At 39.8% G+C, this 24,762-nt stretch overlaps 2 protein-coding genes across 3 annotated transcripts; one reads left to right on the top strand and one right to left on the bottom strand.

Annotated features, from left to right (window-relative positions):
- Positions 1-668: 668 nt before the first annotated feature.
- anxa10 (annexin A10) lies at positions 669-13,401 on the top strand. The gene is made up of 13 exons (XM_005809384.3): positions 669-765; positions 1,018-1,052; positions 5,024-5,108; positions 5,430-5,524; positions 6,943-7,056; positions 7,149-7,239; positions 9,153-9,232; positions 9,312-9,362; positions 11,336-11,429; positions 11,626-11,721; positions 11,828-11,886; positions 12,862-12,984; positions 13,071-13,401. The coding sequence occupies exons 1-13, from the start codon at positions 684-686 to the stop codon at positions 13,131-13,133; spliced, it is 1,068 nt and encodes a 355-aa protein (XP_005809441.2). The 5' UTR covers positions 669-683; the 3' UTR covers positions 13,134-13,401.
- A 7,151-nt stretch (positions 13,402-20,552) lies between these two features.
- Positions 20,553-23,002, bottom strand: fgfbp1 (fibroblast growth factor binding protein 1). 2 transcript variants are annotated; one of them, XM_023333449.1, is made up of 2 exons: positions 22,746-23,002; positions 20,553-22,310 (listed from the first exon to the last, which is right to left on the bottom strand). In XM_023333449.1, exons 1-2 carry the CDS (start codon positions 22,815-22,817, stop codon positions 21,687-21,689), a joined length of 696 nt encoding a protein of 231 aa, XP_023189217.1. In that variant the 5' UTR covers positions 22,818-23,002; the 3' UTR covers positions 20,553-21,686. The 2 variants fall into 2 exon arrangements, with proteins under 2 accessions (XP_023189217.1, XP_023189218.1); XM_023333450.1 differs by having other exon boundaries at positions 20,553-22,284; positions 22,746-22,832.
- Positions 23,003-24,762: the final 1,760 nt, after the last annotated feature.

Below are 24,762 nucleotides of genomic sequence, written 5' to 3' on the forward strand. Positions count from 1 at the left end.
TACAACCCAGTGCCCTCACTGGTCTGTACAGAGGTCAACTAATGGTCAAATGAAGCCCAGCTGGGAGTAAATATCATCAGTATTAATGCAGGGATTCCGTGAAGCTCTCCTGAGGTTTGTTTGAGAACATTGCCAAACAAAATCAACAGATTGCATCATTTTATTTCAACTTCACGATTATACACTAGCTACTTTGTGCATAATGTAAAATCACATCAAAAGGTTTGGTGACGGGAGAGTATGTGAGAAATAACAAAGGAATTTTGTTATTTGTTATTTTGTTATATATAAAAAACAATTTTATATATACCACAGTTCTTATTTTTTAAATTAACATTTTATTAAAAACATTTAAAAAAATAAATACTTAATAATCCAGCCACCAGTTGTCATCATGTCCATCTCCAGCTGTTATTGGGAAAGTTCAGTCTGGAAAGTTCTCCAGATCATCACAGAACAACACAGCCAGAGGACAAACAACCATGCACACACACTCAGAACACACACACTTAACTGGACAGAAGGCACATGGAAAAAAAACTAAAAAACTTTAAAAGAGCTCCAGAAAACTTTCAAATGTGAAATGATGGTTCTATGACAACCGTATTTCCCAGAATGCTGTTAGAAGAAGCCGCGTGGCGTCATGGGACGCCCGGGGGTGTGGTCAGCGCACTACAGAGTTTATGTTAGTGGTTTCCTCCTGCCGTCCTTCTCTCCTCTCTGCCGGCTGCGTTCGGAGCTTCTCCCGACGGCTACATCTCAGCGGTAAGTCCCGCTCACATCCGGTTCAGATCCGCCTCAGCTGGGCAACTTTAGGAAAACTTTCTGCGCATCTGCAGTGAGGCAGGGATAGGAAAAGTACCTGTGAGGATTTAAAAGGAGAAGAAAAAAAGGAAAGGTTAACAGCTGCCTGACCGCAGAGCAGACAGAGCAGGAAACTCGGTTAAAGCTGGTCGAATCTATTTTTTAATGGATGTTCAGGTCAAAGTTTTGATTAACGCTCCTGTTTCTCTGCAGATCATCTTGAAAAACCTCCCAAGATCTTCAAAATGGTAAGTTCTTTCATTACAGCTATGACTAACGTCAAAAAGGAATTCTGGGAATATATAAAAAAATGTATGGAATTAGAGTCTGGAATTAAATCCGTTATTTATGCAAATATGTGACTCCTCGATTTTTAATCCGTCTGAACTTGTGGCCACGCCCACCAACTCCTTACTATGTGATCTTTAGCTTTTCCTCTGTTTGCACTCAGATGTTGTTTTTCTTTTTTTTTTACTAGACTAGCTGTCTAAACTTTAATTATCGTGTTTTAAACCAAATCATGTGGCAGTGATTTCAGTTTTTCTAAATGAGGAAACATGTTGAGTCGGTATTTTATTGGCTTCTTGCAACTGTGTTGAATTTGAATGAATATACATTTTTAGCCACATTAATGTTTCAAATCTTTCAAGTTTGATCAGGTTTGGTGTGTACTGAAGGGCGTGTTCAGCACACGGACAGCTTTCGTTTGGGGAAGTTTGGTGTATGACTCACTGTGGGCTCTGTTTCCACTGGGTGGGGCCCTGGATCCCTCTCTGCTCTTTAATGCGCTCATTTCTGCCTCCCCTCCTTCTCTTAAAGGCAGATCAGCCGTGTTTCTCCTCACCAGGGTGGAGTTTGTATCAAAGTTCCAATAAAACAGCCAAATTAAGGCATTCAGATTTAATAATCCGACGGGAGGATGTCTTTTATGATGCTTCAGTCTCTCGGCTGAAACTGAATCCAGATGTTTCATTGGGTTTTCAAAGCTTTCACACTTTGATATAAATATTTTTTCATGTTTCAAGTTGAGACATTTTAAGATAAAGAAAACTTTAATTTAAGTACATTTATTTAGTGAAGGGAAAAATAAATCTAGAACTACAAAATAGATGTTTTCAACATCCATTTTGTGTGCTTTAATTTCCACTCCACCTGTTTAAGTTGCTCAGTGTGTCTGCGAAACTTTATTTAGCAATACACCATTTCCTGCTTTCTCTGGCTGTAAATAGGACATGGGAGAGAATTTAAAAGGGTGAAAACAAATCATGTTATTTGAGAAAGGCAGATGTGCACTGAAATTCAAAAGTCAGGAAATGACAAAAGAAAACTAGTTTTAAACACGCAGCCAGATATAAACAGAACTTAACAGAGTTTTGCTTGTTGTTGGAGGACTGCAGCAGAGAGGGGCATCTTGTCGGGTCACCATAGCAACCTTCAGGAGTGATTTCTATGGCGACCAGTTGTTTGGAAGGGATGCAGGAAAGAGTTGCTGACCTACCACCACAAACTCCGAAGTGTGGAGTTTGTGAATACCAACTGGACTTTTAACTTTCAGCTTCTGTCAAATGAGACTAAAGCTGAACCTTTTAAATGCCTTTAGCAAACAAACACTGCATACAGGTGAAGACAGTATATCATTATGAAAAATTTTAAATCAAAGATGTTTTTCATTATTTAAATCATTGCACTTTCAAGTTAAATTTTTCTGCCTAACAGACAGGCTTACTTTCAATATTTAAATGGCTGACTAAACATGGTCAGCTCATATGAACCAGCTTTTTAAAACAACATCCTGTGTTAATTTAATGCTTTAAAGCTGCTCTCTGTATGTAACTTTTATAAAACCTTTTTTTTCCTGCGAATTTGTTGAAACTGTCTCTGTGTCGTGACAGTGTAGGAGACGGATAATCTGTGAATAAATTGAGCTCCTCTGCCTTCACTCAGTGCTATCTAGAAACAACCAATCAGAGCCAGGAGGCAGGTCTTAGCGCTGTCAATCAAGCCCATGTGTGAGAATGCTAAGATTAGTTAGCATAGCCATCAAAACGGGTTTCCTGTGGAAATGTGAGTTATTTCTCACCATTACCTCATGTGGCAGCAAGTACATGAGGGTGATTGATAGTGCTAAGACCCTCCTCCTGGCTCTGATTGGTTGCTTCTGACTGGGAGCGGTGCATTTCTTCAGATGGCAACCACAGCACAGGGAGGAGGTGGAGGAGCTTGATCTTTTCACAGATTTTTTTTGTCTCATATTCAGTATATTATATATGCGGTTTTAACAAATATGTACAAAAAAACATAAAAAAAAGTTTAAAGTGCAAAAACATCCCAATAATTTTCCATTTTCTTGTTAGAGCTGCGTTTGGTTTCCATGGTGGAAACGCTGACACAAGGTGTTGGAGGGCAGGTCTCATCACATCCAAGCTGCTCATATTGAAATGTATTTAATATTTAAAACGCATTTCATGACATAATAAGGGTCTCCCTGTCATATTGGCATACATAAATAGAGAGGAGAGATGCCGCCTATGATTTAGCGGCTCAGACTGCCGCCATGTCTGAACTCGCTCAGTAGACAAATCCCACACATTCCGGAGGAAACGTTTTATCACCTTCCCAATCAGCTGTTTGACAGCTGAGCTACCAGACCTGATTAGCTAGTGACGTTGATGGAGAGAGAGAGTTTCCTGTTGCCATGTTGGCATTCCTGCCTGCTGAAACCGGCACAGTTCTCCTTGTTGGCTCCGGCAGTAATTCCCCCCGCCCGCCTTCCATGACTTCAGGATCAGAATTCCAGAAGCATTCCAGTGGTTTTCCTCTCCAAACATCTCTCTCTTCTCCTGGAAAAAAAAAAAACACTCTTCACTGATACAATGCAGATGTGCTAGAGTCTGATCTGGTTCGGGAACAACATTGTTTAGCTGTAAATTTATTAAAAGGTTGACTTGTATTACATTATTTTTTTCAGTTCTCATTAGCCTATTCCTTTCAAAATTTCTGCTATATCCAGGTCAACTGACTAATAGTCAAACTGAATTGCAGTTATTTTTTTAGCTTCATGCTTCTGTGCTTTGGTTTATCTCTAAACAGAATTCAAAAAGCAGCTTGCACTAAATGTATAAAGTTACATAAACAACTAGCAGATGCCTGGTTCTTAAATGCACATTGTAAAGGACAGAGATGGGTCTTGTGCAAAAACATAAACTATAGGAACAGATGGTTTGTAGTGAAGCAGAAGAGTCGGCTCCCACTTTGTTTTTCCATTCGCTGCTCAGCTCTCACTCTCAGTGGCTCCGCCCTCCTCACAGCAGAACTTTGTTTTGATTGGCTCGTCTAATACTGACAGTCTTCTCGAAAACAGAGCAAAAACTAACTAAGAAGAGGAGCCGCATCAACCCATCCGGGCTGAGGTGTTAGATTGTTTTGAATGCCAACCTGCAGTGCAGACATAGTCGGATTGCTGAGTTTGGTTCTGTTTGAGAGATTTGTTAAAAATGTTTTCCAAATTTGTTCTTGTGTCAAATAAAAATTAAAAAGTGTAATTAAAATATTAAAAAAACAAACAGAACAAATACATAACATTTGACAAGTACACAAGTCTTACTGCTTTTTGTTTTTCCCAGCTTGCCATCCAAAAATATGTCTAGATATTTGAATATTTAATACTATATGGTGGAACTCTGAGTATTTTTCCCCTTTGGTAACATATTTGTACAATTTTCCTGTTATTGTACTTGGCTAGTCTTTTTATATATTTAAATTTTAATTGTTGTTCAGGTTAGGAATGCACTAACCCATTCCTAACCCAGATTTTAGGGTTAGGAATGTTCACAGAACTTCCCATTCCATGAATTTTGGAATGGGAAGTTCAAATATCAGAACTTTTCTGATATTTTATCTCGGGTATAAAATATAAATCCAATATAGAAAACAGCTCTGAACTGACTTAAAATGTGTCTTTATTCACACACAGACATAAATGTGCTGAATTACAAGCAGATGAAAAGTAGCCGTTTCAATGCATTTTTAGCAATGCTATTCATGTACAAAGTCACTGTAACATAAACCTATTCTATTCCTTTGTCTAATGGTAAAGAATATGTGATTCTCTTTCCTGATCAAGTTAAATCACAGGTGTAAGTTGACCTAATGGAAATCTGCTGAATGAATTAAGAATATGTACAGTATATGTAATTTTTCCATAATTTCCTGGTTTCAGGCCACCAGAGGAACTGTTAAAGCCAGCACTAACTTCAAAGCCAGTGCAGATGCTGAGGTTCTGCAGAAAGCCATGAAAGGATTGGGTAAGATCCTCATCCTGCGGTCAAATCTGCAGCAGACCGATGAATGTTTTAGGGAAGGCCGTGTAGTAAGCAGTGATCCCCACCCACTCAGCCAGCAGTGAGTCATGAACACGTGAGCAGCTGAGGGTAACATGAAACTCCTCTGTGGGCGCAAGCAGACCTGCTGACTGTGACGCTGGGCCGTGTTTGTGTGGGTTACGCTGATCCAACCAAGAATCCTCCTAAATGGATTGGGCTTGTTATTGTGGTTACATAACATGGGTGTCATGTGAGAGTCGCTATCGTGGCTCGCCTGAGTAACCATGGGGTTTGTTGCCGTAGGGACCGACGAGGATGCCATCCTGCAGCTGCTGACTGCTCGCAGCAACGCCCAACGACAGGAGATCAAGGCGGCCTACAAGACTCTGTTTGGAAAGGTCAGGGTGCAAGTTCCTGTAGAGCTTGACCTTTAACCTCTAATGAAGAGTGAACCTGACACTTCTGTGTGGTTTTCCTGAATTTAAGTCGTTGCATGTTAAAAACGTTATGAAATCACCTTCAAGTTTGCATTTGCTGAATTCACTGTTGACAGAAGTTTCCTTTTAAATGTATGTAACTTTTACAAAAGAAACATTTTTTCACAAATTTGTTGAAATTGTTACTACATGGTGACGGTATGGAATGAGACAGATAATCAGTGAAAAAAATCGAAACCTGCCTTCTCTCAGTGCTAGCTAGAAATAACTAATCAGAACCCGGAGGAGGGTGTTGGCGCTGTCAATCACCGTCTGTGTGACGCTGCTTATCCCTCATTTGCTCTCGGCTACGCTGCAACTAGCAGAGCCAGTTGTGAATGCTCAGGCTAGATAGCCATGCCACCGTAAACGGCAGTTAAACTGTTTTCCTGTAACAGTGAGTTGTTTCTCCACAAGTAGCACAATTAGCAGTGAGTACACAAGGTTGATTGACAGCGGTAAGGCACTCCTCTTGACTCTGATGGTTTTTGACTGGGAGCTACTACTGCCATTTCTTCAGATGGCTGTAGTAGCTCAGGTAGATTAATGTTTTTCATGGGGTTGCTTTAGATTTTTATCTGCAGGACCAGTGGAATGGTCTAGCATAAAAGGTTGTGTATGCTGCCTTATCTAGTATCTTTAGGTGAAAAAATATTTTAACTCCTGAGATTTTATCTCAGGCTGTAGTTCCACATAATGTTTGGCATTAAACACATTGCTACCACATTTAAAGGTGTCAAATATTTAGAAATGCATACAGTCAATCTGTATTGGCAAGAGCAGGTAGCATAGCAGCATTAGCCGACTCCAATGTTTTTCAAACAGCTGGTTAAACTGGGTCTGACTTCAGAAGGGAATGGAACCAGAATTGTTTCACTCTCCATCTATAACACCATTAGTCTATAAAAGCTTTATAGACTTTAAATTATTTAAATGATGCTACACATAGACTGTGAAACCAAAGATGACTACAAAGGAAAGTCACTAGCTAGCTTAGCAATTGAGAGCCAAAAACATGACTGTAAGGTTAATTGGTCTTTCTAAATTGCCTTTAGCTGTGTGTGTGTGTGTGTGTGTGTGTGTGTGTGTGTGTGTGTGTGTGTGTGTGTGTGTGTGTGTGTGTGTGTGTGTGTGTGTGTGTGTGTGTGTGTGTGTGTGTGTGTGTGATGAACTGGTGACCTGTCCAGAGTGTATCCTTCCTCTCACCCAGTAAATTCTTTAGATGGGCACCAGCCCCCATGTTGACCCTGCAGGGATAAGTCTCAAACAGAGACACATCTGACACATTTTTTGAGATGCGTTGTGATGCAGTAACTTTAATATGTTCTTCATGATGTCAGGACCTGGTGGACGACCTGAAGGGAGAGCTGGGCGGCAAATTCGAGACACTGGTCGTGGCTCTTATGACTCCGCCTCTCACCTATGACGTGACATGCCTTCGAAATGCCATCAAGGTATCAGACATGAGGCTGATTTAAAGCTTTCAGTGACTCTCAATTGAATGCTTGTCTGTTTTTTGTTGACATTTCCCTCTTTTGACCTGTAGGGGGCAGGAACAGATGAGAAGGTTCTGGTGGAGATACTTTCCTCTAGAACACCTCAGCAGGTGAAGGACATAGTTGCTGCTTACAGACAAGGTGAGGCTTCCACAGACGCTCTGTTGATCACCTGACACGGAGCTCTTTGAGATCACCACACTATAATTTGGATGAGAAACTGTTCAACATAAACAGCTATTAGGATTTTTTCCCACCAAAACACTTCCAATACTTTTCTGAGCATGTGGCTCCAGTCTTGTTAAGAACTGGTTTGGTGTTTCAGTTCCAGAGAGCCGAATCAGTGCAGCTTCATTACATGACTAGGAATCTGTTGTGATAAATGCTGGATTATTTCTGAGTTTTTGAGTAGTTTTTTTTTGTTTTTTGGGACTAAAGCCTCCTTATGAGGGTTGAGTACTCATAAGGAGTACTTACCCTAACCTGCACCACCGCCGTGCCCGTATTTTGAGTTTTTCTATGGTCTCACTGTGGAGAGAGATGGTTGATTCATTCAAATCAAAACAGACGGAGGGTGGATCTCATGCACCATCAGCATCATTAAAGCACTTGATTTGGAGTCAGGTCATTGTCCAACATTAGGTTGCAGTGATGTGTTTCCATTACAAATGTGCTCAAGACTTTGCAATCACTGCGTTTCCTATACAAAACAAAATTAAAATCACACGTGAGTAAGTTTGTTCATGCAATCAGTTACTAAAAAACATGCTGCGCCAAATACTCCCTGTCTTCTTCTTTGTTGTTTGTGCCAGTGGCAACATCCAGGTGTTGACCATGTGACTTGTATGATGCCAAAAAAGTGTTTCCATTTCAGTTTTGCGAAGTAATTATTATTTTTTTATACGTCCAGAAAAACCACCTCACCCTACCGCTAAAGATTTTTTGGTAACACTTTATTTGAAGGGGTGTGCAGAAGACTGACATGACGCTGTCAGAAACATGACATAACACCTGTTATGAACATGAAGGAGACTTTATGAATGGTTACAACTCTTGTACTGAAGTGCCACTTGGTAACTAAAGACATCAATCAATCAATCAATCAATCAAATTTTATTTGTATAGCGCATTTCAAAGTGCTTTACATCATTACAAACACAGAAACACAATGCAACATAGAATCAATAATCAAAACACAGCATTAAGTCAAGTTCCATCAATAAATTTGTAATTGATTACATTTCAAATACAACTCTAAACAGGTGGGTTTTTAGTTGAGATTTAAAAGAAGTCAGTGTTTCAGCTGTTTTACAGTTTTCTGGAAGTTTGTTCCAAATTTGTGGTGCATAGATGCTGAATGCTGCTTCTCCTCATTTGGTTCTGGTTCTGGGGATGCAGAGCAGAACCAGAACCAGAAGACCTGAGACATGTTAAATGCAAAGTTGACAATTTTAATAGATTTTTAATGTAAAGCTTAATGGAACAAAACAAGCAGAACAAAACAAAACAAGCTTAGCATTAAAAATGTCATTATTTACCAAAAAATGCAAAGTTGACACTTTTAATACACTTTTAATCCAACCTTTAGTGCAACTTTGCATTAAAAGTGTCATTACTTACCGATTGCCTCTTCATGACCATCATAAACATTCATGAAGACTCCTTCGTGTTCATAACAGATGTTATATCATGTATGACAGTGTCATGTTAGCCTTACGCACACCCCTTCAAATAAAGTGCTACCATGTTTTGTAATCAAATTGCTGTGTTTCTGTTAAGCAAATTTATTTTTGCAGCTTGTGACATTTGTACAGCAGATTTCCTCTCTTAATGCCGCTATCATCAAGAGAGAGATTGGTCATGTTGTTACGACTGGTTAACACGTAGTTGTCTGTGCTTCACACACGCTTGTCTGTTCTTGGTCAAGGACATTTAAGCTCAACATGTTCATTCTGCCAACGTTCTGGACGGGAGACGTTCTTTAGTCTCTGGTGAGCAGAAGGAGCTCCTGGGTTAGAAACAAATCAAAGTGGTTGTGTTTGTGTTTCCCTCAGAGTATGACGACGACTTGGAGGAGGATGTATGTGGGGACACATCAGGTCACTTCAAGAGACTCCTGGTGATTCTCCTTCAGGTCAGTCTGAGTAGTTCCTCTTCTCTGGTTTTCCTCTTCTCTTCTGTTTCTACAGTATTTTTTTTAAATCTCCTTCCAGGCGAAAAGGCAGTCGGGAATTCAGGAGGGCAACATCGAGACTGATGCTCAGGTGAGTCTGTATTTTGTTTTCTCTGTGATGAGGGTGTAGCATCATGCAGGATCTGCTGATTATCTCTCCTGAATGAATGCAGTTAAGAGCCTTTTTGTGTCGTTTCTTTGACTTTGTATGACTTTGTGATTCAGATCCAGTTTGATCTGTTCATTTCACTCTTTCTATCTCTTTTTTTTTTCTTTACTGCAACATAAATGCAATCCAGAAATGTAACCCAGGGCCCCTAAATGGATTTAAAGATTTTTTTTGATCGGGGAAATAAAACAAATCCTGACTTTGAAAGACAGAAAAAACATCTTGTTAAAATCCGTGCTGCGATTTTATAAGAGAAATTCTTAACATGATCACGCCTAAAAAAAAAAACAACCCAAAATTGCTACTGTCTTTTTGTGTGATAAAATAATCACAATAAATCCAAACCAACAGGTTGCATCATATCACACACAGTATCTGAATTGATTCAGAGCTGTTGGATGGCAATTTTCTATCTACTGTACATTTAAAAGTAAACGGGGAAAAACACAAAACTAAACTTGATAAAACAAGAGACAACATGAAAGCTCTGATGGAGGAACGCCAGCATTTGGTCTGACAAACCAGTTAATGTAAATGCAGATTTAGATGAATAAAAAACTCCCTGTACATAAACAAAGGGGAACCACCAACAGGAGATAGTCGTTTTGCCATTTCATACCCGACCAGTTCTGCTTGTTTTGTAACCGACAAAATCTACCAACCATCCTTCAGCAAAACAACAATTTAAAATACTATTTATACATATACAGTAATTCATCTATAAGCTTGGGTGGACTGCTTTGCCTAAGGCCACATCAACATCTGGAACTGAAACCACAAACTTTCAGATAGACAACTGTGCCATGGTTGTAATTTAAAGTAACTGTACTTCATTCATCATATAGTATAAGGAAATAAGTGTTTATATGATGCCAATAAATAACTGCAGTGGGAGGTCACATAGAGCTACTTAGGGTCAGAGGTCATATTCTAAGAGTGGTGAATGGATTGAATTTATGTAGTGCTTTTCTATTCATGCTGACCACTGAAAGCTTTTACTCTACAGTCACACACACACACACACACACACACACACACACACACCCAGCACACTAATACACAGATTAGTAGACAGTTTGGGATTAAAGCTGCAGTATGTAACTTTTATAAAAATTATGTTTTTTTTTTAAATTGTTAAAATTATCATTGTGTCATGATGTTCTTGCTTTTGTATGCAAAAGCAAGAACCCCCCACTTGATGAGTTTGTGTTTCTGTGTTTGATATGATGTAAAGCACTTTGAAATGCCTTGCTGCTGAAATGTGCTATACAAATAAAATTTGATTGATTGATGACAGTATAATATAAGCCAGATAATCTGAAAAAAAATCAAGCTCCTCTGCCGTCTCCCAATTCTCCCAGTACTAACTACAGAAACAAACCACTCAGTCAGAAACAACCAATCGGAACCAGGAGGAGGGTCTTAGCGCTGTCAATCACTCTCGTGCTCACTTCCTCCCAAATGCTCTTGGTTTTGCTACAGCTGGTTAACTAGCCGCTAATACTAAGGCTAGTTAGCACAGCCACTGATGATGGTAAAAGCTTTACGGGGTTAAAAGAGGACAACATTTGGATGTCATCAGCATAGTTATGAAAGGAAATGTTGTACTCCCTGTAATGTAAATAGAGCAGGACCTGAACCTGATCCCTGAGGCATATGATGTACATTACCTGCTGACTGTAACAGAGGAATAGATTATGCAGATTAGCTCATGCTTTGCATTACGTATCGATACAACAATCCTCAAGGCTTCATTAAAGGCTGCTGAACTGTTTGATAAATTTCAGGACATTCATTTCAAAATGTTCTCCCTCCTAAATGAACAATTTAAATGAAACGACAGAGTCCGTCTGCAACAACGTGATTGTTGAAGGCGCTTTTGTTCCTGCCTGCAGGCTCTGTTTAAAGCAGGAGAGGAGAAGTACGGGACCGACGAACAGTCGTTTGTTACCATCCTGGGAAACCGGAGCGCCCAGCACCTGAGGAAAGGTTTGTTTTCTCATGTCAGCTGACTGAACACGACGTAGCGTTGATGGCGGCTTGGATCAAGTGCTTTTCTACTCTTTGAGACAAACACAGGCAAAATAAACACGTTAAAAGTTACTTTTAAACCTGTGGCTCAGACATCTTTAAGGTTGACCTCTGACCTCCTTCAGTCGAGCTGAAATCTGGAGCTGTGTTTCAGTGTTCGATGCCTACATGAAGATGTCTGGATATGAGATGGAGGAGAGTATTCAGAGGGAAACATCTGGAGGCCTGAAGGACCTGCTCCTGGCAGTGGGTAAGAAAACTAACCCAACCCCAACGTAGGCACCTCCTGTTAGCGTTTTAGCTTAACTCTCTGTTTCTTCTTCTAAATGACTGCGTTTGTTTTTTTTGTTTTTAAGTGAAGTGTGCCAGGAGTGTTCCAGCCTATTTTGCGGAGACTCTTTACTACGCCATGAAAGTAAGACACTGTTTTACTGTACATTTTTTGGAATTAAATTTATACAAAGTTCCCTTAAGACCAGGCCGGAAATCTGTTACTGCAGAAATGCGCCATCTTGGTAGGCAACCAGTAAACAGTGTTACATAAGAGCATCATTACTGAGAGTTAAATGTGTTTTTTTTAAGGCTTTTTCTGCTCTTTGAGAGAACTAGATCAGTAACTAGCAACAGTCAACAAGTCATTTGTGTTTGAGAGTCGTACAGCGAGGAGGATGATGATGTGGTTAGATGTGACAACGAGAATTGAAGTGTGATTGCATTGAAAGTGTGTAAAGTTGATCCGTGTGTCAAGAAAATAGCACCAGAAATGGCAAAAGATGCATTAATAATCAGATTATTAACAAGACTGTGCCTCCTTCTCTACTGCCTGCTGTGTGTGACATATAATAAACAGCCGGTAGTAAAAAATGAGAAAGTTCTGTTTATTAACATTATGTGACTATAAATATGGTCACACAAACAGAGATTGCATGTGCTGAAGTTCAGCTCTGAATGTAATTTTTTTGCAACTGTTGCAAGAAGAAGAAATTAATATATAATATAATATATAATATAATAAAGTGATCAGAGTCAGTCTGTGCCGTATTAGATCATCTGTGTTTGTTTCCTCTGGATATTAATAGTCAGCCACACTGGTGAAAAGTTTGCTCAGCTTCACTGGATGTGATGAAAACGTCTCTTTACACACATTTGTTTTTACACCCTCGAATCCAACAATATCCAACCGTCACTGTTCTTGAAGTGGGAAGCTGCTTCCGCCTGTGAAAATGGTGGCAGGAAAGCCGGAGGCAGGAAGTGTGGCGTCATGTGGGAACTCTGTATATTTGGTTTGTAATTGTCTGTCAGCAGACGGATGATTTGAATGCAAGGTTCATGGAAGCTGCAGGGAACCAGCTGAAGCTCCAGCAGCATGATGTGTGTGTGTGTGTTTCAGGGAGCAGGGACAGACGACAACACCCTCATTAGAGTGATGGTGAGCCGCAGTGAAGTCGACTTGCTAGACATCCGAGCCGAGTTCAGGAAGATGTTTGCCTGCTCTCTGCATTCAATGATCAAGGTACGTACACGAAACAAATGACTCCATGCCCCATAAAAACATGTTGGAAATCCCAAAGGCTCTACAATTTTTCCTGTTGATGGCAGGGAGACACCAGCGGTGACTACAGGAAGACTCTGCTGTTGCTCTGCGGCGGAGACGATGCATAACTCCACCAGCAGGAGCCTGGAGCGCCTCCTCATATAAACTTGTCTTGTTTTGAGTGAGAGAGCATATCCATCAGGTCTTATGAAACCACATATAATCTTTGGAAGGTAGCTAACATTTTGTCGATATTAATGCAGCCTTTTCTACTAATATTATTCATTTACAAAACCAAAGGACCAGATTAGTTGTTTTTCTTTGCACTTTGTATGTCGGACCAGCGTATGCAACATTAAATGTTCCATTGAATAAAGATCAACTGAGTTGATTGTTTCTGTATTTTGTTTTTCAGTCGTACTGGTTTCAATTACACGTGTAGTACTGTTTAAGGTCAGGAGAGGGAGACAGAGAGATTTAGATCAAATCCCAGCGTCTCATTGTAGAGATGTGATGGTAATTCCACTCATTAGGTTGGAACTGATTAATGGAGCAAAACAGTTGGGTGTGTTTCATTTCCTCTCGTGTTCTGTTGTTTGTAACAATGCGAAGCTGATTTTATTTTTTTCAGTTTAGTAGAATTTCTGCTGCAGGTCTTTTTTAAAACTTTACATCATGTTATATTTTTTTAAGAGCAGCCCTCCCCAGTGACTCAGTTCCTTCAGACTAGCCAGCAGCAATTAGCAAGCACCTGGTGGAACAGGTGCTGAGCTCATTATAGGAGCTGCTCTTTAGTGCAACGCTAGTAGAAACATTGTTAAAGGGTTAATAGAGGAGCCATGTTGTGATGACTTCCTGAAGGCAAAGTTTCAAAAAGAGCTGGAGTTTTTAAAGAGACAGAGGCCCAATTTCTAGGTGTTAGATTATGATGTCAAATTTCTTTTAAGTCATATGTGATATATGCAGCATTTCAGCATCCAGAGGTAACATTACTTGGTTGGTTGTGCAATAAAATGGCACACTCCCAGGAAAATCCACAATACCGCCCCTTTAAAGCCATCTGATGGTCCCTGTGAATATAAAAAATGAAACTGGAACTGAAACGACTGATGTGTTTTACCAACAAATTTTCTTCTTTTTCACGCAGAACTTCTCAACCAAACCATGACTCATCAATTCATGTTTAAAATCCTAAATCATCCCACTTTTCTTATTTTTCACTTCCACTGACTGAGCCAGAGTTTATTCTAAGTTTTAGTGTTATTTTTTTCTTTCATTTATTTGTTTTATCTTAATGTTAAATTTTGGATTAAACATATTAGTTTGATCAATTAGGGTTAAACTGATAATTATGTTAATCAGTTTTGTCAAAACATAACCAAAAGACATTTGAACCAATTTAAATTAGTTCATGATGTTAGTTTAGTTAGTTAGTAGCATAAAAATGCATTTTATTCTCATTTTATTTATTTAAATCTTGATTTAATAACCATCAAAGACTTTTGCAAAAGAGCATAAAAATGATGGGTTAAAGGTTCCCCCATCCACATTTTTTTTTTTCCACAAAGTTTGATTGAAGTTTGAAGTCTTTTTTTTTCCTCGAAGAGTTTTTGCAGCACTAGTGGCTTGTACTTTTTGCGACAGTAGGCAGACAGGAAAGAGGGCGAGCACATGCGGCAAAGGTCGCCGGGACCGGGAGTCGAACCCGCGACGTCCGCGTCGTGGACTAAGGCCTCCAAACGTGGGGCGTGGTGTGGTGGCGCAGGGGGTTTCATGTCTCCTTAACCGTGAACTGTTGGACCAGAGGATCCAAACTGTTTCCAGTGCTCTGAGGAATCCTCCTCTTCCCTGTTTTTCTGCGTCTCTCTCTGTTTGTGTCTCTGGAGTGAAAGGAGAGGTTTTGTTACACCGCTCCACCACTCTCTTGTTATTCTTTTCATGGACAGATTTGCTCCTGATTGTTACCACGGAAACAGAGAGCCAATAAGGTGGTCCATACAGTAGGTTATGAAGTCGGACCACTAGGAGCCACAGGAAGACAAACCCCCAGCTCCTCCCACAGTGTGTGTCTGTGTGGGCCTGGGCTGTGGGTGGCAGGCTGGGTATCCATGCAGCTTTGTAGGTCAGACAGTGGAGAACACAGTTTTGTTTGGATTTTCTTTTTTACACCTGCCACCCTTTCAATTCAGCCTCTGACTTAGTATGAAGTAAAAACATTCAGACGAACTGAATGGAGACGCTGCTTTACTGTCATATATTTGGGATCATAGACAGATTTTATTAAATCTGTCTGAACCCGCACATTGCAAACAAGTATCTACCCCCTTTTAGATTTCTGTTCCTCACATTTAGATGTTTCAACTCACCAAATATTAATATAAATATAATCAGAGTGAATGCAGAAAGTCTAAATGTTAGTTTTTAAATTTAATCAGCCAACCAGTCGAGATTATTTGTTGTAGATTTCAGGGACATGGCAGTTCAAAGTGCTTTACATCGTGAAATCATAAAAAAAACAACAAAATATTACAAACGCATCATACAGTCAACAGCTGTGAAAACCAACATCAGACATTACATTTTGTCAAGTGCTATTGTTAAAATTATCGATAAACATAAAATATGTTAATCAGTGTTCCATTTCTTATGGTTCGAAAGCAACTCTAACAATTAGGTTTTTAGCCTTGATTTAAATTGCCTACCGATCTGCGTATCGGTGTATAAATGTGTGTGTGTTTGTGAGTGCGACTGGGTGAATGTGACTCTAGTGTAAAGAACTTTGAGTGGTCAAAATGACTGGAAAAGCGCTATATAAGTTCAGTCCATTTACCATTTAAAGGAACTCAATGTTTCGGCTGTTTTGCAGTTTTCTGGAAGTGTGTTCCAGATTTCAAGTGCATAGAAGCTGAATGCTGCTTCTCCGTGTTATTTATAAAGACAAAATAGTCCAAACCAACTTTGAACTATGTGAAAAAGTAAATTAAAGAACATATGAGCAATAAAGTCACAGAAATCTGGAAAGTCAGGAAAGGGTTACTGAGCTATTTCTAAGGCTTTGGGACTCCTGCTCAAAACTCTGGGAGGCCAAAATAGATACAAACTGAGTGAAAACATCTTGATGATTCTGGGGGATTTTTGGAAAAGTATTTTGTAAACTGATGAGACCAAAGAAGAAGTTCGAGGGAGGTGTGTGTCTCGTTATATCTGGTGTAGCAAAGCATTTTAGGAAACATCATAAACGTTACACAAAATAAGAGTCAAACAATGTGGACCTGGATGACTATTTTTCTCCATGAAGGATTCTGTCATTTGATAACTGCATTTTGCATCAGCTTTGTCTGATATTAAAATGTGTTTGGTGATCTGAGACAGCTAAGCGAAAGAAGAAGAACCATTTTAGAACACAGCATCGAATAATTTACTCCTTTTGAGAAAACTGTTTGCAACATAAAAAAACATATTTCGAGAGACAAAAATCATTTTTAAGGATCAGAGGCCTGAGCAGGCTGAAGTTGTTCAGTATTAATCTGACTGTTCTGTCACGAACTCTAACATTTAACAAGCTAGAGGAGGAATGTGGAGTCCTGAATGAACATCTTTGTTTTCTTTCCACCTTTCGACTTTGAGGTGAATTCTCTGGGAAGTTCATTTCTGGGACAACGGACTGTTGTTCTACTCTTTTTGTTTTTTTACTTGTGAAAAATAATTTTCTCTGTAGAACGAATGACTTTAAATTGTTCTGAAAAGGCTTGATGACCCAAATTGGAATGTATGTTGTGCTGGCTTGACCCACACAAATGCACTATCAAATACACCCATTGATCGTGCATTTGGTACTATCAATAGGTACCAAATGCAATAATTAGCAAAGTTAGTCATTTAGATCAAAATGACCAAGTTGAGGCTCCACCTGATTACCAGGAAATAATAGTCAGATAGTTCAGTTTCAGTCTGGTGAAGACAGAGAAAAGTAAAACTACTATAAAATGGAATAAAAGCAAACGTTTATAAATGTTAAGCTCAGTGGCCTGTTTGCACCCAAGCAGTTTAGCACCACATAATGAAACACGGTTCCTTCCAATGACTTACACTGGGGTGTGTGAACAGAATGTTGGCCCAGGTGGCGGCTCAGGAGTGTGAGATGTTTGTACTTGAGCTGCATCCTGTTTGAGTCCTAATGTTTGTCGCTCCACATCCGTCAGGATGCGTCGTGGTTGCTGGAAATGCAGACAGAGTTGGAGACAGAGGCGTAGTGAAGTCACTCGTCGCTTGAACCAACACGCAGGAAACGTGGAAATAATTAAAATTGCAAACGCAGAAACAAACGCTAAACCCTAAAAACCCCATACCATGACAGGATCCCTGCCAAAGCTGATGGTGGAGGTGCAGAAACCCCTCATGCCGTTCAGAACGAGACAAAAACATCTTTGTGCAGACGTGAAAGCACTGTGGTAGCACAGCTGGGAGAACTGAAGCGATTCAATGGGTCATTGTCAGGAAATTTAACAAAGCCCCAACATGGCTTTTCAGCTTTTGTGTCCTGGTTCTTAGAAACGTTCAACAGTTTAACGTCGCAGTTTTAAATAAAATAGAACAGGATAAAAACATCTGTCTAAGGTGATCTGCCAGGAAGACTCTTTTTGACACAGTTTTTTCACTGCCTTTTGACTTGGTGATAATGAATGAAAACAGGATACAGCACCATTGTGCCTCGCTTTGTGTTGGATAAAAGCTCAGAAATATTCTTTCTTTCAGATGTTTATAGTGATGCGTCTGCAGCTGGTTGGCCATCGGCAGCGTCTGCCTCCGTGAGAGAAAGAAACAAGTAAAGACAAGAAGGACGGAGTGCCTCATACCTCAACATCACTCAGATGAGACGATGATTATTGACGTTAATGACGTTCCTTCAGGCTCTTCTCTCCTGGGAGCTTTTGAGAGTGTATCTATGGTGACAGGGCCGCCATTGTGTCTGCATGCAGAGGCTTTACGTCGTACAGGAGGGAACCGAACATGTCAAAATCTCTTTATAACTTGTGGTGAGAGTGAAAGGTCTGAGGAAAACGTCTGTCTGTCTGTCTGGTATTCAGAACATCTTCAGAAAGGGCTGAAAGGTTTGGGGTGTTGGTGGTTTTATCTATTTAACATGTCACTCTTTTGCAGTTTTAGCCGCTTCGTACATGACGTTTTCCAGGGATGACAAAGAGAAAACCTCCATTTGATGTTTTTGTGCCCAACACAGATCAATTCATAACCATCTGGGGGAAAGTTTGTAGCCTCTTTGAGAACCAAAGATCTCAACCGATTATCTTATAGTCTGTTGTAGGGAAAATGAGAAAATATTCTCTACCTGCAGAAGATTTCTCACACTTATTTTAGTTTGAGCTGGGGTCTTAATCTGTCATATTTTGTCAAAGTAAAAAGGTCCAAACTGGGATTGATTAATTAATAGGAATATGTTAAAATAATCAGCAAATCTAATTTCATTTAGCTGGGCTGAGAACTGCAGCTGCAGGGAGGAGCTATGTGGAAAAGGCGGAGCTTTGTGAAAGCAAGCGTTTAGGCACCCGGGGTGGTTGCCAGGGCAGATTAAAGGATTCCTCAAACTTGTATGGAAGAATCAAATCAACACTCCACATCTGTTTTTGAGGGAGGGAACAACATTATCAGATGAAGTAAAGCTAGAAAAGAGTTTAACTTACATAATACCGCCCCTTTAAAAACCAGAGAAAGCCTGGAGAGCAACTGACCACTACAAGTTTAAGACATCAGAAAAGCTGGCTATTTTTAACAGAAATATAAAGAATTAAGGTTAAATTATATTTTCCTTCTAAATAGTTTAGTTGTGAATTTTCTCTACAGTCAGTTTAAGATGATAGCAAAGATTTTCATTTTTTTCAGACGTCAGGAAACTTGCGCTGCTGCAGATCACCGTCAGTGTTAGAATCCTACTGCAGTTGATGTTTGTGTTAAAGATCCAAAGTGTGAAAAGCCAACTTCATACCAGTGTGCTGTCCCTGTTTTATTTGTTTAAACACAAAGAAACAACCCACACAGGTGGACAGACACACATTTGCTCTGCTTCCTTCTGCCCTATCAACCTCTGACCTCTAGCTACTTCCTGGCTGACTGCGTGCAGGTGCTGGGCTGAGCTGTAAACGGTCAGGTGACGGGGTCGGTCCTCAAACACCATTCTTTGCTGCCAAAGCCATTATGAAGGAGGAAGACCCCCACTGAGGGCAGGTCAGAGGTCGTGGGGGTCAAGAGCAGACAGGAAGGCTTTAATGTCCACATCTGGGACTGCACTGGTTCAGAGATAAAGTTTTATCTACACTTACTGCTGCAGATAGACGCCTCGGCACAAAGAAGCCCCTCTTGTGATCCTGTTTGTGAACGATGATGTTCAGGGAAATGTTCTGTGGCAGGCTGTGGGTCTGAAGAGGATTAGGCTGTTTGATAGGAACGAGGTAGAATGATTTAGCAAAATGTGATCAAAACAAAAATGAAAACCTTTGAATCCAGTTTTTGCCTAGTAAAAACAAAAAGCTAAGGGATTTTTTTTTTATCTGTTTAAATATTTAAAGGGGCAGTATGATGTTTTCCAGGCACATAGTTCCATTTTATAGCACAATCAAGTAACTATGTTACTCCCGGTTGTTATCAAAATTCTGTTTATATCAAATATTACTTAAAAGAAATTTGACTTTGTAATTTAACGCCTTGAACTTAGGCCTCTGTCTCTTTAAAACTTCTGCTATTCTGAAACTCCGTCTTCAGGAACTTCTCACTACATGGCTCCTCTATTAACCCTTTAAGAATGATTTTATCAGCGTTTCACTGAGAAGTAGATCCTATAATGAGCTCAGAAGATGCTCAGTTCCACCAGGTGTTTGCTAATTGCTGCTGGCTAGTCTGAAGGAGCTGAGCGAGTAAGCAAGCAAACATGCCTGCAGGAAAGATTCTTCATAAAATCAAGAAAAATATTGACAACCCTGACCATTCTCTTCATGACAATGTCATAGAAAATCAGAGCATCTTTGATCATAAGCTTCTTCAAATTCGTTGTGATACAGATTGCTACAGGAAATCTTTCCTGCCCACAGCCATCACTTTCTACAATAACTGCATAATTTGAATGAATAAGCTTCAACAGCATTTCATTTTCTTCTGAGATCAATGAAGTATTTTTGAATCGAAATGAATTTGCTTGAACAAATACAGTACTGGTGTCATATTTCAGGAAATATGTAAAAAAGAAAATGCATTTTATTTTAAGACACAACTTTTAACATCTTTTTTAAAAAGTTGTAAACCATCCTCAAATATTCTCCTTGATTTTTTAACCAGTTCTTGTGGCTGACTGTTTAATTTCTATATTTTTTAACAGAAAATGGTAAAATGGCTAAACAAAGAGACAAACAAATGTGGCACTGCCAGTCAGAAGGAATCAAAAGAGGAGAAAAGGTCCATATTGACCCTTTGCTCAGAGCTGCTGAAGACTTAAATATCATTTTAAACTAGTTCAGAGTAAAATTCCATCCAGAAAACAATGCATTTTAAGTAGTTTATTAACAAATACCATTAGGATCAGCATGAAGCATTAAATTATTTAACATTAACTGTAAAAGGCCCCACCAGCTTCAATCTAATATTTTACAATACCTTGCTAAATAATTATTACCACTTAACAATTTTTTCCACATTTTGCCTTGTTACAACCATAGCATCACAGGATTTGATTTGGATTTCATGTATCCGACCAACACAGTATGACAGAACCACAAAGTAGAAGACGCACGTTATTTTTTTACAAATAAGAATCTGAAACATGAGGCTCGCATTTAGTAAACGGACCATTTTACTCTCATTCCCCTAAATAAAATATAACAAAGCACACTGGAAAAGAGAATAGAGTTCCAACTTAAAAACAATACATGTTATTATGTCACATGTCAATGTATTAAGCTTGTCAGGCTTACTTTATTTACATTTGTTTAATATATTTGTTTCTTGGATAAACTGACCTTGATTACTTCTGACCATGTTGTCACCTGTTTTCCTTTTTCAGTCTATTATCTTCCAAACAAGAACGAGCAGAAATGTTTCTAACCGTGCAAAAGTTTGAAGCTACAACTCAGGAGGGCTGAATATATGTGTACGCCACACTTATCAGAGTTTTACAAGTAAAAGAAAACAAACTGATATCCTACTACTTCACAATTATTACTTGTGTTGGTGTTTCATGTAAAGCCCTCAGAGAGGTATGGATGTTATTGCAAGGCCCTATATGGAGAGAAAATGTGACTTGGAATGAAAAGCAAAAAAACTCACTTGAGGCTCACCTGCACTGAAAAACAAATGGTTGCTTGAACCGACTTTAAAAAAAAAAGACTCTAATTTGTTACAGCTAATTGTATTAGTTTTGCTCGATCTAATTCAGATTTGAATAATTCTGAAATCAGAATTATAGCTTGAGCACAACTAATCAAATTTGCTGTAACACAATTTAAAAAAAAAAGATGGTTCAAAAGACATATTTTTCAGAGTGACCTTGAACACACTTTGGTTTAGGAACAGGAATTCCAACTGGATGCAAAATACTAGATATAAATGTCAATGAATGAATGAATGAATGAATGAATGAATGAATGAATGAATGGTGTGTCGTCCTGAGGTCCGTCCTGCTAGCAGTCCTCGCTCTGCAGCATAGTCATGAAGAACGCGCACACGCTGGCCCAGGAGCTGCAGAACTCCTCCGCTGTTCTCCGCTGATCCGCGCGCTTTACGCACGTCGCGCTCGTGGGCTGGACGGGCGGCGTCGTGGGAGCAGCGGCGCTTCTTTTCACGCTGTTCGGATCCAGTCTGAGGTTCGCATCTCTGGGCGCGTGCTTACACATGCCGGCTTTCACCAGCGCGCGACCGTCCACGCACACTTTATCCCGCATCTTCTTGAAGGCGCGCGCCACTTGTTTCCAGAAGGCTTTGGGGTCCGAGTTGTAACCCGGACAGCTCCGAGGTCTGCCGAGGTACTCGCAGCGGGTCTTGTTGACGCCGCCCTGCCTCTCGCAGTTCACCCGGACCTTCACCGCTTCCCCCGCTTCTCCCGCGCGCCACGCGCACCGCGTCCCGTCGCTGGTGATGAACGTCCCTCCGCCGATCCGCGGCGCGGCGCCGGGCTGCTTGGCGCCAGAAGCCCGGAGGAGTCGGAGCTTCAGGAGAACCAAGAACAGCCCAATGGAGAAGAGAGCCCTCAGCGGAAACATTACTGCTTTCAGCAGAAAACTAAAAACACAAAACACAAAATCCACCTGAAAATGACAGAGAAACAGATGATGATGCACCATCTCTGACCTAAAGGATCATATTTATTTGAGCGATAGAAACTAATATGGGTTTTGATTCAAAAACTAAGATATCTTTGTGCCTCGAAACCTCAAAACCACCAAGTTCCAAATTATCTGCTTTTTCCATATTTGTATTTTAATAGTTTCACAGACAATTTATTGTCTGTGTTTCAGGTTTAATGTAAACATAATATATGCTAAATCAATTTTTAATATGAAATGATGTTTGAGTACAGATGGTATTAGATGAACACCAAAAACTACTTAACTGAGAGGGAACATATGTTTTAATCCACCCTGCTAACGCTTTAACGCGTCGAAAATATTAAATGTTCTTTATATCTATACAGTATGCCATCTTACAGCCAAAGGAATCACATGTAAAGTGTTGGATCTTACCAGAATGAGGAGTGCCGCCGTGCGTAAATTCGCGTGCTGTGTCTCTCTGTGGCCCGGCGCGTGGTTTTTCATGCGTCGCTGTGCAGCACGCCCACTTATTCAACACATGCACTCTCATGTTCGCAGGCAAATAGTTTGAAAAGAAACCTGGCACCAGTTTCTGATGAACAGCTCTGGCATGGGCCGACACGACGTGTCTACATGTGAATTCACGCCTGGTGGAGATCAAGGCTCGATCAAGGGGGGCGTTAGGGCGCTGATGCACCCACAGTTACTGGAAGACTTTTTCTTTTCTAGTGCTAAGAATGATGCCAAAACGTCCATGTGCCTTACAGTCTTATTCAATAAATTTATATATATCCTGATCAGGCTCGTCAGATTAATAGCACCTTTCGAAAATAATCTTTTAGGAGGCATTAAACATACTACGAAATATAAATATGTTCAAACATACGTAATCTAATCTATATAATGAATTTCAATTGGTAATGGAACTGCTGACAAAGGAACTTTTCAGTCATATTCTAAATTATGGAATCAGTCTGTATTTGCTGAATGCTTGCCTACAGCTGAAAACAGTTTCACAATTCAGTAATATGCTAAATGTGTTTGCTGCGTTTTACAGAGGATCTAAATCAACACAACTAAACCTGTCTAGTTTCATTAATGTGTAAAAACTTCTGCTTTACCTGTAATCAGAGGCCCGTAGGTCCAGTTTGAGGGCAGAAGCTGTTGGAGACCTGCTGGTGTACGGAGGACCGAAGCTGACAAAATTCAAAATAAAAGCAGAGATACAGAAACGGCGCAATAGATAAATCAATACACACAAAATGCACCAATTAATTTTAAAAAAGCAGAACCTTTCCTCGTGTTTTATAATTGAATTTAACTTGATGCTTGTTTTTTTCCTTCTTAATTCTAACAACTTATATATTTAAGACCATAATATAAATGTTACAGAATTTTACTAAAATGAATGTCAATGAAATTATAAAACATAATGTAAAGTTTTATTTATTTATTTATTTTAATTAATTGCTGCTTAATCGATGGTGGCAAAAGTGAATGGAGTTCATCCTGAAATTCGTAAGGAAGTTCGAGTCCCGTCTCTGCTGTTATGTCCTTGGGCAAGACACTTCACCTACTTTCCTGCTGGTGGTGGTGGATTAGCAGCTGTAGCTACTATCCGCAGCCACATGTATGTGTGAAAGCATATGTGAATGACTTTCAAGTCATCTGGACTCGATAAAGTCCAGAAGACTTGTACAAGTCCATGACATTTACCATTTTAAGTGTATTGGTTTATTTATTGGATCATCTGGTGTATTTCTGATTTAGTATTTTATTAAGTCAGTTTTGGGTTCCCATATGGGTCTGGTAAGTGGACAACTTGGCAAAAGTGTTGTTTTTTTTCGTCACTTGCCTCTCATCGTCTCTTGACTCCGCCCACTTTGCTTTTTCTAAATTTATTAGGGGTGGAGTTATAGTGTATGGGGGTTAGTTACACTTTAATTATTTATGTCCTTTTCTCCATGTTTTGTTACAGTTTATCAAGCCTGATTGCAACTGTGTGTGTGTCACTGGGAAAAATCTGCTCTGTGATTTTTACAGCAAATGTTTACAAAATTGAAGGATTGAGATAGCACCAGAATGTAAATAAAGATATCAATTTTAACTCCACAAACCCTGCACTGTCCCTTTAAGCCAAAGGCTGACATCTATAGTCCTGTAGGAGCGCTGTTCTGTAACTTTTGGATGCATTGCTGCTCCAACACACTTGAATCAAAAACCTGTATTACCTCCTTGGCAAGTTTAGCAAATACCTTGTCATCAATCATCCTCCAACCTCTAACAGACAAACAGCAGTTCTCAGCAGTGAGTCCATACAATGTGTATTTTTCTGATATATGTATCAGGAAAATGGTCCCCATAATGCATCAAATACATAGTACACACACACACACACCCACACGCCTACCCCCACACGCACACGCCTACCCCCACATGCATGCACACA

The sequence above is a fragment of the Xiphophorus maculatus genome, chromosome 5 (assembly GCF_002775205.1).
Source record: "Xiphophorus maculatus strain JP 163 A chromosome 5, X_maculatus-5.0-male, whole genome shotgun sequence".
Lineage (NCBI taxonomy): Eukaryota > Metazoa > Chordata > Actinopteri > Cyprinodontiformes > Poeciliidae > Xiphophorus > Xiphophorus maculatus.